We start from the raw sequence: 15,595 nt of genomic DNA on the forward strand, positions 1-15,595 counted from the left end.
TACTTTTCTTTTTTATACGAAAACGAACTAAACATTTACTATAACATTTACGGTAAAAGGAGCCCATCGTGAACTTTAACCTGGAAGTTTATGTCTCTTCAGTGGCGTGTGTAAAGCATGCTTGATTTTCTATTGCTGCTGACTTGAATCACAGTGCTTCCAGCCCGTTATAATAGTGCACAGACAGTGAAGATGTCATCTAAAAAGAAAAATAAAGCAAAATCCGGCAGATCAGCCGAGGGGGAAAACAGCAGCGTGTTAGGGGACAGCTGTTCTCTTGATTCATCAAAAGTCCTAACTTCAAATACCGAGGAAGAAAGACGGGTTTTGTCTAACCTGTCATTCATCGTTACTGACTTCATTGATAAAGGTATTTCTAAGTTTCCTGAATAATTGCAGTACGTCTGTTTTAGCTGTCCCTGGAAACAAATCAGCGTATTTTAGGCATCACATTTCAGAATAGTTCATACAAAAGGCTGTGGCAAAAAGATATAAGAATATTTATAGCTACGACGTATAATCAAAGTAGTTAGCAAATGCATCTGTCTCTGTAAGTTACCTGGCCACAATCCACATAGCGATACGATAAATCGGCTATGTCGATAGGAGATGTCCAAGCAAGGCAAAGGGAAATGGTAGAGAGTCACAGATCAAGAAAATTACTTACCCGTTTTTTTTCCCAGTATAGTCCATCGCTAAAAGGTGGAATGTAATTCGTACCCCTAGACACTACCTAGGTCAGTGCGCCTTTCGAAACTGAACAGTCGTGCAAGTTGGAAACTAGCTAGGGATGCTTCCTTTACGCCAACATTGACTTTGAAAGATTTATAAAGGTCTGTGTCGGAGATGGGAATCAATGTTTATGTATTGATAACATCATGGTTCCTTCACAAACCTGCTCTGTGTGGTTGACTAGTGGGAATGAAGTCTTTAGTGCAGAAGACTCATCTTAAATCGTATACAAGTTACTGCAGCTATCTGGCAAAAGATTGTATGCTGTTTGCTTTCCAGAAAAGACATAATGCAAAACATTACATTTGGTGAAATTCTTCCTGTACCCACAATGACTGTACTCCTACACCACTACATACACGACAACTGAATGTGAGCCGAAATTGTACTTAAAACTGTACTAGTTGTACTATTTATTAATTGCTTTATTATTTTTGCACTGTTCGCTGTATTACTTTTGCACTGTTTTTGTCCTGTTTGTATACTTTTCTCTGTTTGCGTATTTGCACAGGTTTTATGACAATTTTGCACTGACACCATACTGTGGTTTACACTGTTATTGTACTTTTCTATTGTCTTGTCTGCTGTTGTATTTTATGCTGCACCTGAGAGACTAATGAGAAACACTTTTCACTATACTATGCACCCGTGTAAAGTTGAGTTGAGTTAACACAGCACATTTCCCACTCAGCGGCACACAAAACTGTCAAGCGTGGCGGCTGCAGAATCATGCTATGGGAATTTTGGGAAACTTGTCAGGATTGAGGGACACGTGTATGGCGTACAAAGTACAGTTGAATCCTGGATGGAAATGTTCTAGAGTCACCCAATAATCCCAGGCTGAGCTGAAAATTCACATTTTCAGCAGGACAGTGAATTGCTGCATAAGGCCAGAGCCACACTTAAGGCATCCGAAAGGATAAGAGTGAATGTTCTGACTTGAAACCAAGAGATAGTTTGTGAGGCTTGCCAATTGCAGTTCATTTGCGATACAGAACTGATTCAGTGTTGCCAGGATGGATGGGTACGATTAGACTCTTCTACTGGGCTAAGCTGGTAGACGCCTATCCAAAAATACAAAGTGCTGACTTTGGAAGTTATCAATTTCACTTTGTCTTCTTTCAGGGACTTGTGACACTATAGCTAAGGAGTTAATACATTTGCAAGATCCTGTATATGTGTAGTACATTAAATAGCTTAGTGTGGATAGGTACTGGGAGGGGATGTTGAAGTGTTCAGTGTTCAGTATTCACTACATATGCATATGTAAATTGGATTCACAGCTGATGAAAAAGTTCCTAAATCCTGTAGAAGATCCCTTGTACAACTAAGTCTAAATGCCATGAAGTCTGCAAACATCTGTATCGGACGACCAGTTTTGCTGTCCAGCAGTTTGTCTAAACAGGAGGTAAGGCAATTTGTGGTGTGATTACTGACTCCCCTCAAGCTATTATATCACAAATGTAGTTGTCAGAAATCTGTGCTGTGGCACTGCTTGCTTCTATCCCTAACTGGAAAAATGAAAGCACAATTTTCTCAGACAAAAAAACGAAGTACAGAAGTGCAAGTATATATTGTGTACAATTAGAAAAAGCATGTTTATTAACTGTTTTTTATTGTTCCCCTTATTTGTGTATAAGGTGTGCACTGCCTGGCCTACAGCCAGTTTCCCTGGTGGAAAGGTTGGCTTACATAAGTGGACCCAGCAAAATCTGAAAGTTAAGCCGGGAGATGTGATTACTGTCCAGCCGGTAACAGGTCCTATACTGCAGGCAGAAGAAATACACTTGTCTTTCAGGTATGACTGATCACATCACTGGTATGACTGAAAACTGATGTTTAATATGTGAATTATTTTCTTTACATAACACATTGGGTAAATTAAGGTACATCTCCAAATTGAGGACATTTGTCTCAGGTTTTGCCTAGGCAAGTGTGACATGGGACAGAATTTGTTTTGTTAATTTGGTAAAAGTTCTGTCTTGTAGTAGCTTAATATATCCCTCAAGTAGTAGTCATGCGTCATTTCATGGAGACATAGGACTAAAACTCTGATATCTTAAATGTATGCTTATAGCAGTTTCCGGAACGTATCAGAATATAAAACATTTCTCTTAACAGAATTTCAGGAATTTGACACCACTGCTGGAATGTTATGAACGTGAGGGGAGAGTGTGATCTTTGATTATTTACACAGTTTATTAAAAAAAGTACACTTAACCATCAATCAAATAGTCAATTTATCTTACTGCCAAATCAATTCTTTGGCTAGTTAGGTGATTTGACGCTTATGCACTAGTCAAGAGTTCCTCAAGGAATGTAGATCTCAGTTAGTCACAAATGGTCAGTAAATCAAAATTGTGTTAGAAACATTTGATCAATATCCAAGCTCTGCATATTTTATTTTTTTAAAAGCTTATTTCTAAATAGAGTGATAATTTATTTTCTTATATATAGCCATGATAAAATAGCATTGAAAAGTAAAAGCTGAAGATGATTTGGTGTTTTGCACATATTGTAGTTGTGCATGTAAACAAAACTGAAGTTTTGTTCGATGTAGCAACTGGTGTTGCAAGTGCTGGATAAAGAGGTAAGTACTGCCATCTCCTGGTCATGTATTTTATAACTGTTATGGTGGCAAGTGCATGTTCATTAATAATCTTATTTAATCAAGTGTCTTGTTGTTTGCAGACAGAGGGATGATGCTTTTAACATGGAGGAATTTACCAACTTCCTTCTTAGATCTATGGGTAAAGTAATTTGCTCTTTACTTTTTGGATTTAAAATATAACTTTTTTCTTGGGGGGTGTTAGCTTTTAAATGCTACACACCTTTTTCCGTATTGTCATTCATTGGAGGTGCATTATACGAACATAGGAACTTTTTGGCCCTTTTGGTAGTTAATAGCTAATTGGCCAGGGATGTCATCCAGTTTTGTCTTGAAAGAAGCAAGGGTATCATCTTCATCATCGTGATGAGGTGGCTTGTTCATTACTCCCACAACCTTTTGCGTATTAAAGTGCCTTCTGTTTCCACTTGTTTCCTGTTTCCTGTTTCACTGTTTATTCTGAAAAGTCTACTGGGTTGACTTTGTCAATGTTTCTTAGGATTTTGATAACTTGTATCAGGGGCCCTCATAATCTTCTGTGTTCAAGACTAAAAAGGTTTGGTTCCTTCAGCATGTAAGTATAGGACATTACCTTAATCCCTGGAATATATCTGGCAGTAACTGTAATGTCCAAAATTATACACAGTATTTTAAATTTAGTCTTACTAAACCGTTGAACAATTTTACTATAACATCATTTTACTTGAATTCTATGCTTTTGACTGTATTGTCTTGTTTTGTATCCCAGAAGAAGATGGCAGTGATGTCAACATAAATGCCTATGTGTTTGTCATCAAGCTTATAGTTTCCCATTTTGCGCTTTAATTTTTTCTACCTGCATGTAGAGTGCAATCTCTATGCAATGTCTACATTAAATTTCATCTGCCAAGCCTGTTTTTGAATTTTATTCAAACTTGTAGCAGTATAGGACCAGAGCAGTGTTCTTAGTACAGATACTTCTGGTACTTCCAGTTTGAACGTTCTTCCTTTATGTGTGTTCTGTGTTTTCTATTAAGCAATTCTCAATTCAAACACCATTTACTGTCTGTGATTTGAGAACTAATGTTTTGTGAGGAATGTTATCAAAAGACTTCTGAAAATACAAATACAACAACATATAAGAAAAAAAACATGTTGTTGTATTTGTATGATATGTTCCCATTACTAATGTTGCTTGTTCAAATAATTCACTAAGAACAAATTAGTAACACAAGATTTAACTTATCTATATCCCTGTTTAGTATGTCCTTGCATCCTATTTCTTAACGGGTGATGCTCTAGTTCTGATAATTATTCACAGAACCTTACTTGTGCTAGAATCCATACAGTATACAACAGATGCATTAAATCTGGATTTATTCATTGACATTTACTTGGTTCACTTTTATAACCCTTTTTTAATCGCTAATCACTACATGAGCAATTCTTTAGTCTCTTTGCATCGATACCCTCTCATTACATCAATGGCTTCTGTCTCCTCAATGTTAATATCATCTATCCGTTCACCTGTTTTCGAATTGCTTTATCCAATACAAGGTTGCGGGTAGCCAGATTCAATCCCAGCAAGCAACAGGCGCAAGGCAGGGTACACCCTGGACAGGACTCCAGTCCATCACAAATGACCCACAGACACACATACGCCAGAACCAGTTTTCTCAGAAGCCAGTTAAACCTACCTTTGTATCTTTGGGAGGAAACTAGAGCACCCAGAGGAAATCTTCATGAACACTGGGAGAACATACAAACTCCACGCAGATACCTCCCTAGGAATTGAAACTAGGGCCCCAGCGCTGCGAGGCAGTAATTCAGTCCTCTGCTGCGCCACGGTGCCGCCAATTTTGTATATAGTTTATTTTTTATAGGCATTTGTTTTTCAAAATAGTTAAAAGCTATAGCCACAAAACAAAGCATTAATATGGGGTATGTCTATAGCGCTGAGCTTGTTGTAGCTCTGCAGTGTATTTACAACTGACATCAAATTAAAAACCTCAATGTGTGAATGAAGACAATGCTTTGAGGGAGGGGGAATGCTATGATTTATTTCCACTAAGATAAGCTGGTGTTTTATTCACGTTAAAGAATCTTAAATTTCTTGAATTTGCTTCATCATCATGCAGTATCATTTGAAAACTGAAACTGTAACAGATTTAAGGGGGGGTGAAATATTTATTCACAAAGCATGATATTACTATACTACAGTACACCATCCTTCTATGCTCCTGGGCTTTTAAAAGGTGCTTTTTTATTGCTTAGTTCTAAAGCAATGCCTATCGTTTAACTATTTCATGGTGGTTGTGGTTACAGTGGCAAAGCACTTTTAGAATTTTGTTACAAGTCCCGGTTGTGTAAAGCGGATGTTTTTCTTAACAAAAGTGTGGTGGGTCGCTTCTAACCTCTCATTTCTGAAAACTATTTACATATTCCCACACACTTCTGTGGAAATAAAATCATTCAGCCCATAAATCTAATCATCGCTCAGCCTTTCATCTTCTTTTCTTTCAGATGGAAAAGTTCTACTTCCAGGAAACTTTCTCGGCCTGACCTTTTACGGCCGCCCATGCAGCCTGAGAGTGGAGAAGGTGAAAGGAGTGGATGGCATCAGGATGGAAACGAGCGGATTTCCGGTGACTGAAACGGAAAAAGAGGCGTCTGGCGATTCCACTCTGGAGACCACATCTGTCGACTTGTCTCTGCAGCTCAGTAACTTGAACCTTGAGGAGAATGAGGCGCGACCTCCAGCCAGCACCCCCTGCAAGCCCCATTTGTGTGTATCGGTGACCTCTGACCTAGAGCCTTGCCCATCCCCGGTCAGAGAATCAGGGGAGCCTTGTGGCTCAGAAGACCCAAGTTTCAGTCACTCCACTAGCAATCCAGTTCACCCCAGTTCCGGTTCACCCCTCAGTGACTGCGGAGTTAAATGCAACAGTGACACATTTTATCACCTTTCGTTGCTGACAAAGATAAAGTTTCTTGAACAGAAAGCACACAGCAAATCGGAGCTGGAGAGCACAGCTAAGGTCACTTATAGCATGATTGGGGGGCTGAGTAGCCAATTGAGCACAATACGGGAAACGATTGAGCTGCCTTTGAAACATCCAGATCTTTTCAAGCGCTATGGTAGGTCACCAGCTTGACATATCTTGAATGAAATGCAATATCTTTTCATTGTTGTCGCCACATTCTCTTTGTGGAACGCAGTTGGCAAGTTGTTTTTCTAGCTAGCTTTGTGCTCAGGATGTTTGATGTTTGGGCCCTGGTTTTTCTGCAGGCATCCCGGCTCCCAGAGGAGTGCTGCTTTATGGGCCACCAGGAACTGGGAAGACAATGATTGGGCGAGCAATAGCGAATGAAGTGGGTGTTCATATCACTGTCATCAACGGGCCTGAAATTATGAGCAAGTAAGGCTGTTTATAAAACTGTTTTTCCAAAGGTGTTGTAGTGCTGTTTTACAGTGTCCATTCTATCCCCATCTTTCAGTCTGAAGCTCCTCTGAGCTGTGTTTATGGAGCTGAAGGCGCTTCTGCCCTGTCTGTGATGTGTGCTTACCGAATTGATCAATCACGAGATTCTATCAAACTTCACATGGCCTCCAGCAAGTGGACCAGCTTGGCCTGTTTTTTAATTGACAAAGTTAATAAAAGTACTTTTTTAATGACAGTACTTAAAAACATGGCTTTACTGTTTTTTAGTTCTAATATGATCGTGGAAGTTTCCTAAAATTAAAAAAAGGATATTATCTTGGACTTTCTGTCATTCATATAGACGTCATGACCACAAACGCAAATTGCTTGGGTTTTTAAGCTAAAAGTTACAGTTCTGGCTTTGTTATCCTAATACATTTGGAGGTTACCTACCCATACAAATTTGGAATTTGTTTTAAGGCTTGGCTCTCTGGCAGTGACTCTTGTACCTGGTCAAGTGGATGTGATTTGTAGATATGCTCTTCCAGCATATACCTCTACAGAACAGTTCCTATTTTGACATGTGCATACACCACAGGTGAGGTTGTGCCAATTGCAAGAGTAGTATGACTCTCTCTGATATCACTGCAAGTCTACACTGAGTTACTGGCTGACAGAAAACCGATTCTTGACCATTCTATAGTGGTGCTCTGTCACATGTGCTCAGTCACTTGGGAGCAAAACATGGTATTATTTTTTTTAAATAAATGAATGTTTACAAACTTTTATGTGCAAGCTCAAGACTTTATTGCCTTCTTTTAGGCTGTCTGTAGCAGGCTGATGTCAGAATGGCAAGTTATCAAGTTTTGGAAACAGTGGTGCAGTTTTTATCTTCTAGAAAAAGGAAATGAGGCATTTTCATTCTGATTCTTATCGTTTGCGATTTACAGATTTTATGGAGAAACGGAAGCTCGGCTAAGGCAGATATTCTCTGACGCTTCTCAACGGTAATCCTGGCTGGAACAATCCCAGCTTTAAGTCTTTTTCTGCTGCCAGTTTGTTTGAAACAGGATCACCACCACAGTCCATGATTTCAGGAGGAAGTTTAGAGTTTTTCAGCTTGATAATCACTTGGAAACTTTTAACATTATTAAATGTGTTAATTTTGTTAGTCACCCTGATTAACACATTCTCTGTGGAAATGAATTACTTAGATTCTTTCCGGTGATTAGACCAAGGGTACAGCTGATTAGCAACTCTCGTTTAGCTGAAGCAAGTCTGTACATAGTTTACCAGCACACTGTATTTGACAAAAAACTAAAAATGTATTGTGTGAAAGTAAACGGTATTAAAATGTTAAATATTTTTCTATTATAAAATCAGATTTTCTTTCCAACATTAGTGCATAGAAATCTTTTCATATAAAATTTCCTAGGCTGGGAGTTAGATAATTACATACATTTAGGTTTCACAAATTATTTTAGTCTTTTTTATAGTCATTATGTTCATGGTTAGTGCACATTTGAAAATCTGAATTATAGGGCAGATGCCAGCTCTAGTTTAAGTCTATGCACAAGTTTTTAGAAGAGAAAAAAATAGTTTCTGTACACCTTAAAATTAGTTTTCATAAGGTCCTTTCTCTGCTCATCTCCTGTCAATGCCCTGATTTTTTTTAAATTAATGAAAACATCAATCATATCTAAACTTTGTAAATCGAAACTTTCCAGCAAAACATAAACTTGGCACTTTATCAGATGGATGTAATTAAGCTATAATACAAAATGATGTTTTCTATGCTGGGTGTGCGGAGATGAGAAATTTTGCGTTCATTTGCAAGGTTGCAAAGCTGTAATTGCTTATCGTTTTCAGGCAGCCAGCGATCATTTTTATAGACGAACTGGACGCTTTGTGTCCAAAGAGGGAGGGAGCTCAGAACGAAGTAGAGAAACGAGTGGTGGCATCACTGCTAACGCTGATGGATGGCATTGGCTCTGTAAGTATGGGGTTACTGTAGGGGGTATCCTCCCTGTAACATCGTGAAGTGGTTCATGTCAGATTTCCTCAAGGTGCTCAGCTGTTTAGTAAGATAAGATAAGATCACTTTATTAGCCATATACAATTTCTTGTTTTAGGAATTTGTCTTTTCGCATACCCCAACTTGCTCTCCATGAGACATCCAAACAAGGAGAGAAGCTCTGGGTCAGATCGCAGGATCAGCAATTTGTACGTCACCCCTGGAGCAGTTTGGCTTAAGGGCCTTGCTTAGGGGCCCAACGGAGTAGAATTCCTCTGCCAGCCGTGGGATATGAACCGGCAACATTCCAGCCACAGGCGCAGATCCTTAACCACAGAGCCACTTTACAGTCCCTTTCCCTTTACAGTCCTTGGGATCTCCATATGTACTGGTTTTCGTTTCAGCTAAACTCTCAGTCCCTTAATGTAACTTGAGTTCTTTATGGGGATCATTCTCTGACATTTTTGTTATAGATCCACATAGCGCCTCTGATTCTAATCTGAGTCCTGTAGGTTGGAAGTCCCTTCCAAACACATTTCTAACATTAGGTGTGACTGATGTTGCTCGAGATCACCAACATGTTCATTTTGATATGTTGGCATTTAAAGACCAAACGCTTGATTCTAAAAGTGATCTATATAAGGAAAGCCTATGCTGTCGATGCTCTATGAGCTAAATGTCACACAGAATTGCCAACCCTGTGATTTTGCATGTGCCCATTTCATATCCTCGGAGAATTGTGCTTTAATGCAATTTTAGAGAAGGAGTGATCTCTAATGTGGTGAGCAGTGATGGAGTAAAGTTTCTTCTGCAGCCACTTCAGATCATAGTGTAATTACTGTCAAATTCCAGTCTGAACACAAACAAAACTCCACAAGGTAAGGCATCAAGCAGAAATTCTCACATCACTGCTGTGGTTTTATCGTGATGATCAACAGTATGTAAAGTACAAGATTAAGTACTAGTATAAGTAAAAGCAAAAAGGACTGTACAGGCAACTAATTAATTGTATTCCTATATTTACTGAACCATAGTAGGACCTGCTTAATGTCTCTTTCAAAAATAAATTACTATACTTTTTAGTCTAGTGTTTTTCTCTATAGTCTCTGTATTAGCTGACATTTCTACAATACAGTTTGTTGCCTCGGTATAAGCTTTATACCAAACTGCAGTGTATAATAAATAGCAATGAGCAACTATAATAAAGTTGATATACTGCCTTTGTAATAATTTTAAATGTACTCAATTCAGCCTAATTATATTTCTTCATTCATTCCTGATGGCAATACCATTCTATTTTTTGTTTTGTTTTGGGGCAACATGAGTGAAATACCAACTCTGCATTCAGATTTGAAATTATATTTCAATGTCGTAATAATGGTTGAACCTGTTTGATCGACTTTTTCAGAACATTTCTTTTGGATCTTTAGAACTTTTTTTAGGCTCTCATCATGGAGTTGAACTTCACCTGTTCTGGGTCAGGGACAGAATGTATGGAAAAGGAGACAAAAAATGAAGGGAACCAAACAGAAGTTGTACGAAAGGATAGCAGTGCTCTGTGAAACTCTTCAGTGTTGAATATACTGATTATTTTTTCCTAAATGCAAAGAAGTGCATTTGGATCTCAGTAGAGGGAATATTGTGTAAATATTTTTTTAAAAGAGAAACAGCTGTCTTATCTTTTTTCCAGAATAGCATCCTCAGTTTGGAAACCAAGGTCACTTGATAGGAAAACCACATGGACAGGCCTGTTGTGTTTGATCCTTGAATTGATGAATGCCGTACTAAGTTCGAATTCCAGCTTGTTCTGTAATTTATTTGTGTTTTCGTGATCGGCTGCCTCTGTGAACCCAGTTGGGGGGAGGTTATTATTTATAATCTGTCAGCTAGACCACCCTCAGAAATGGAAATGAAGTTATTCCATTTCAGTTTGTGCCTGAGCTCTATATTCGTACATAGTTCTTAAAAAGGTTACAAATATTTTCATTTTTGTGCAAAATTTATTTATTTATTTATTGCAATATATTCTATTTAGTTTTGTGCAATATACAGTAGTGTTATTAGGTCTGAAACATAAGAAACAAATATGGACTATCAAATACTTACTCGCACACAGTGATACATTTTGTACTGTTATTAGAACAATGAACAATGAAAATAAATAAACCAAAAGTATAACATGCAGTCTCTTTAAAAAAATTATTCTGGTTTTCATTGGGATTCGTTAGTTTTAGATAAGTTAAAAAATATGCTTTTAGTACATTTACTATACATGTACTGGTGTATGGAAATTACAGAAAATATGGATGGATAATAAAAACTTTTGAATTGTTTTCTTGCTAGAATGTTTTACTTTAACAAGTCTGGTTTAGCATTGAGTTTCTTGGATTAAGAATTCTGTTTTGTTTCTTATAGATAGGTTGTGGATTTAAATACGTGTTGGTTAAAAACTATTTTGCAGTTTCTAACACTTTAATGCAGACATATCTCAAACAAACGGTGATGCAGAAAGAGAATGGCAAAATTTATGTTAAAAGAAACATAAATCTATATCCATTTAAATACAAAATTATGACAAAGGCAAAATGGCAATTATGACAGAAATACAGAATGCAGAGTGCTAAAAAGATTAAAATAACATTTTTTAGTTGAATTATAAAATAATATACATCACAATACGAAATACTCAAGAAATCTTAAAATATGTGTTTGATTTGCATTAAGCAATTTTGTATAGTATCAAGGAAAGGTGAATGTTTTATTCCTGAGAAAGTTATTTTTTTAGTTATATTCATATAATGTGTATATATGTAAAGTATATAATTTGATATGAAAGTGATCTAAATAATACAGATATTAAAACAATACTCAGTCACTTTCAAGTCACATTTTTCATTGTCCTATACCTGTGGGTGTTCGGGAGGTAGCAGGGTGTGAGGGGGCAACAGCTTCAGATAAGATCGGGGTCTTGTCTGGATGTGCTGCCCACTCACAAGGCTCAATTGATCCCGGTGCATCTGTCTTTCAGGAGGAGCACAGTGGCCAGCTTCTGGTACTGGGCGCCACTAACAGGCCACACGCACTGGACCCTGCTCTACGCAGGCCTGGCCGCTTCGATAAAGAGATCGAGATCGGCATTCCCAATGCAGTAGAGAGAGCGGACATCCTGAAGAAGCAGCTGAGCACCACGTCATCCCTGCTGTCCGAGGAGGAGATTGTAATGCTTGCCGACAGTGCTCATGGGTATGTGGGGGCAGACCTGGCAGCTGTCTGCAAAGAAGCAGGTGAGACCAGCTTTCTCAGGTGTGGAGCTCATTCACCTCCTCTGAACTGTCACTTTTCTCTTGCTTGGGGACAGCTTATATGCTTTCTCCTGCCGATTTCCTGACATTTGCTTGTTTGTATTTGTATTTGGAAATGGGTCCCTTTTCGAGTCCGTTTTCTAGCTAACATCTTAAGAGACAGATGATTTCAATACTGCAGTGATGTTCGTGGTCCTTGATGGTGGTTGCTTCTTGTGTTGCATGTGGGCTCAGTGCTGCTGGGCAATCCAAACATGGAATATTACACTGCCAGCAACATTTCTGTGCATGGTTCCTGCTGGAAGATGTGATCTCCAGTTTAGAAAAAGTGTGTTATGCTACCTAAGTTTAATCATGATGTAGGGATGCTGCAGTGTTATTTCTATTACAGTTAGCTCTTTAGACTGTCCGAAAGAATAACTATATTATAGTAGGGGTTAATTGAAACTTGGTGTAACTGGATTCAAGTCAGTAGCTGTTCTGAAGCCCTCTGCACTGAAATTGTTTAAATTAAAATTATGAGTAAAATATACTAAAAGAAAAGTAAATTAATCGAGTTTTCACTGAATGTTGCAATACATAGCTTTAGTGATTCATCAAAATGAAAAACACTGAAGTGGTCTGTGGTTCTTTAGCGTGCACAACACTGGCTTTTCTCATGTGTTTTTTCTCTTGTCACACATGTCTGATTAGCCACAACACAAAGGCAACGAGGAGGCAGGAACTGACATCTGGAGTATCAGTGATACTCTGACACTGTTGTGCTTCCTGTTGTGCATTTGTCAGCATGCTAATATTGGTCAACAGACACAGCTGTTGTGCACACCAATGTTCACAAAGAAGTGGACAGTGATTTTTTTATAAAACGTTAAGCCACGGTTCAACACTGCTATAATTCCTTATACTTATATAGCGCTTTTCTGGACACTCCTCTCAAAGCGCATTACAGGTAATGGGAACTCTCCTCCACCACCAATGTGCAGCTCCACCTGGATGATGCCATGGCAGCCATAGTGCGCCAGAACGCTCACCACACACCAGCTATCAGTGGGGTGAAGAATAGAATCATGTTGGGATTATTAGGAGGCTATGATTGATGAGGTCCAATTGGGAAATGGGAAGTTTGGCCAGGATGTGGGGATAACAGTGTTTTTCAAGAAAGGCCCTGGGATTTTTAATGACCCCAGAATGTCAGGACCACAGTTTTACGTCTCATCCGAAAGACAGCGCCTTTTAACAGTATAGTGACGGGGCATTAGGACCCACACAGACCACAGGATGAGCGCTCCCTACTGGCCCCACTAACACCTCTTCTAGTAGAAACCTTAGTTTTTCCCAGGAGGTCTCCCATCCAGGTACTGACCAAGCTCACACCTGCTGAGCTTCAGTGGGTTGCCAGTTGTGAGTTGCAGGGTGATATGGCTGCTGCCTGAATAGGGAGTGTGTGTGCTGATCATTCACTCTGACCTGCTCTCAAGCTCCTGTGTTTCTGTTCACAGTCTGAAAAGACGTATCTAGGGGAGGCTTCTTAAGTGTCTTTTAGGAACTGTGCATCTGAGTTCAGGTCTCTTAGCTCTCTTAGTACAGAAATGCCGTGTCAGGTAATCGTGGAATATAACTTTCTTTTTGTTTTAACATGATGTCTAAATCAGAGCAATAGTTTTTTGTATTTGGATAACCTAAAGGGCATTTTTGCTGATTTCTAGTTTTGCTCTACTTGTGATCATTAAAATATATGAATTAGTTATTTTCTTACAAAATGTCATTCCTTAGAGTAAAAAGTCTAATTGTCGAAAATATGAAGTAAAGTAGAAGTAATTTACGAATCAAATGCCATCAGCTGCCATACATGTATTGTAATGAACTGTTCACAACATAGTACAGCAGTCCACCACCTATCTGGTTTAATTGATCATCTGCCTTGATTAAAAAATGATCACACGTTATTGTAGAATGTAGGGATGTCTGGAAAAAACAGACCATTTGACACAGATGGTCTGTATCTGCTGCTGAATATTATGAAGTACCATACTGCATTGCATGATTAGACAACCCAAAGGTCAAAAAAGAAGTCCATTTATCCACCCACCTTATTTAGTTTTACTAAAGCTGTTTGGTTTTGTTACAGTTGCCCAGTAGTGCAGGAAAGTAACAACGCAAGCTTACAGAGCGTATGTAACAAATGAATGAACATCCATATTAAAATGGGTTACAGCTAGAATTGCTTTGTTTTGAAAGGAGTATTTTGCTGTTCTTTATATTAACCTGGCTGGATAACAGTAGTGTAATAATCACATTTTTCATATCTGTAACTTGGCAGTTAATATGTGGTGACTGAACTCATTTAGAATATGGCAGCACTGAACTAAATACTCGCTGTCCCCCGATTTTTCTTGTGACAGAGAGCATGAAGGATGCATGTTCTACTTGAATGGAGTCTGAGAGGGCAGGAGTACAATCCACAATGTACAAAAAATAGTGATTCAATGTTTTGTCTGCAGAGGAAATGAAGGGTGTTGATATCAGTTTAAACATAATATTTGAAAAAAAGAGCATTTGTATAGTAATCTTGCTTTGTTAAACATCCAAGAGGAGTGATCCTGTTTATGGTATAAAATGGTTATGTATCAGTATAGTTGATTATTTGCCTTTTCATATATTTGCCTATATATTTGCCTTTTCATATACACTCTGGCCTTAAGTAGACTGGCTGCAGCTGTGCAGGGCACTACTGTACAAATCTTGAACCACTGTAAGCAATTTGAAAAAAACTGCATCTATGTCCATTTAACTACTGTTAAATGTACTTACATAACACTAAAGGTGCTTGGGATATAAAATGGAACATTTGGGTGACAGCAAGCCCAACTGCTACTTCAGTTAGGATCAACATGTCAGAATGATACACAAAAGCAGGCTCTCGCCTCAGGTCCATTTTTTGTGGATTTTACAAACGGACCCTTCTGGACTCAGACGCAACTGCGACTTTGCTACCTTTTCCTTTGACCGCTGAAGCAAAAAAAAAACTCAAGGTCTTGGAATTGCCTCATACGCAAGAGTTGTTTCCTCTCTTCCACAAGAAAAAGGTTCCGTTACAAAAGGTTTTCCTGTTAAGACAGCAGGTTTAGACCAACAAGGTTGACTATATGACCTGACCAGCTGCTCACCCTGAAGAGAATTTATTAGTGGAGCAGGGAGTCAGACTTCCTTCCCTATAAGCTCATTCCTGACAAAAGTACCTACCTCCTTGTAGCTGCTGCATTCCCAGTCATTTCACAGTCATTTCTATTTTTAGTTTTTCAAAGAGCAAAATGGCTTGGCATTGTATTAACAGGTGAAAGATGGTCAGATCAAAACTGGTCAAATAAAAGTGATTTTTAAAAGCCACAGACCAGACCAGACCAAACAGACCAAAGCCTTTTGTTTATTATTATGCTATAATATATTATAATATAATATTATATATTATAATAATGATCATTCTCTAATACCCACGTGGAAATTGGTTAAACTGTGATTAAAGGTTGGAATTGAGAGG

At 38.4% G+C, this 15,595-nt stretch overlaps 1 protein-coding gene across 1 annotated transcript in view; it reads left to right on the plus strand.

Annotated features, from left to right (window-relative positions):
- Nucleotides 1-85: 85 nt before the first annotated feature.
- Nucleotides 86-15,595, plus strand: part of afg2a (AAA ATPase AFG2A) — a 152,089-nt gene continuing 136,579 nt past the window's right edge. The window contains exons 1-9 of the mRNA XM_088637409.1: nucleotides 86-370; nucleotides 2,016-2,140; nucleotides 2,373-2,530; nucleotides 3,424-3,482; nucleotides 5,843-6,457; nucleotides 6,609-6,738; nucleotides 7,692-7,748; nucleotides 8,611-8,734; nucleotides 11,784-12,039. Of these exons, the coding sequence (XP_088493535.1) occupies nucleotides 193-370; nucleotides 2,016-2,140; nucleotides 2,373-2,530; nucleotides 3,424-3,482; nucleotides 5,843-6,457; nucleotides 6,609-6,738; nucleotides 7,692-7,748; nucleotides 8,611-8,734; nucleotides 11,784-12,039 (1,702 nt within the window). The 5' untranslated portion in view covers nucleotides 86-192. The remainder of the gene's footprint in view (nucleotides 371-2,015; nucleotides 2,141-2,372; nucleotides 2,531-3,423; nucleotides 3,483-5,842; nucleotides 6,458-6,608; nucleotides 6,739-7,691; nucleotides 7,749-8,610; nucleotides 8,735-11,783; nucleotides 12,040-15,595) is intronic.

The sequence above is a fragment of the Lepisosteus platostomus genome, chromosome 1 (assembly GCF_059453375.1).
Source record: "Lepisosteus platostomus isolate fLepPlt1 chromosome 1, fLepPlt1.hap1, whole genome shotgun sequence".
Taxonomy (NCBI): Eukaryota; Metazoa; Chordata; class Actinopteri; order Semionotiformes; family Lepisosteidae; genus Lepisosteus; species Lepisosteus platostomus.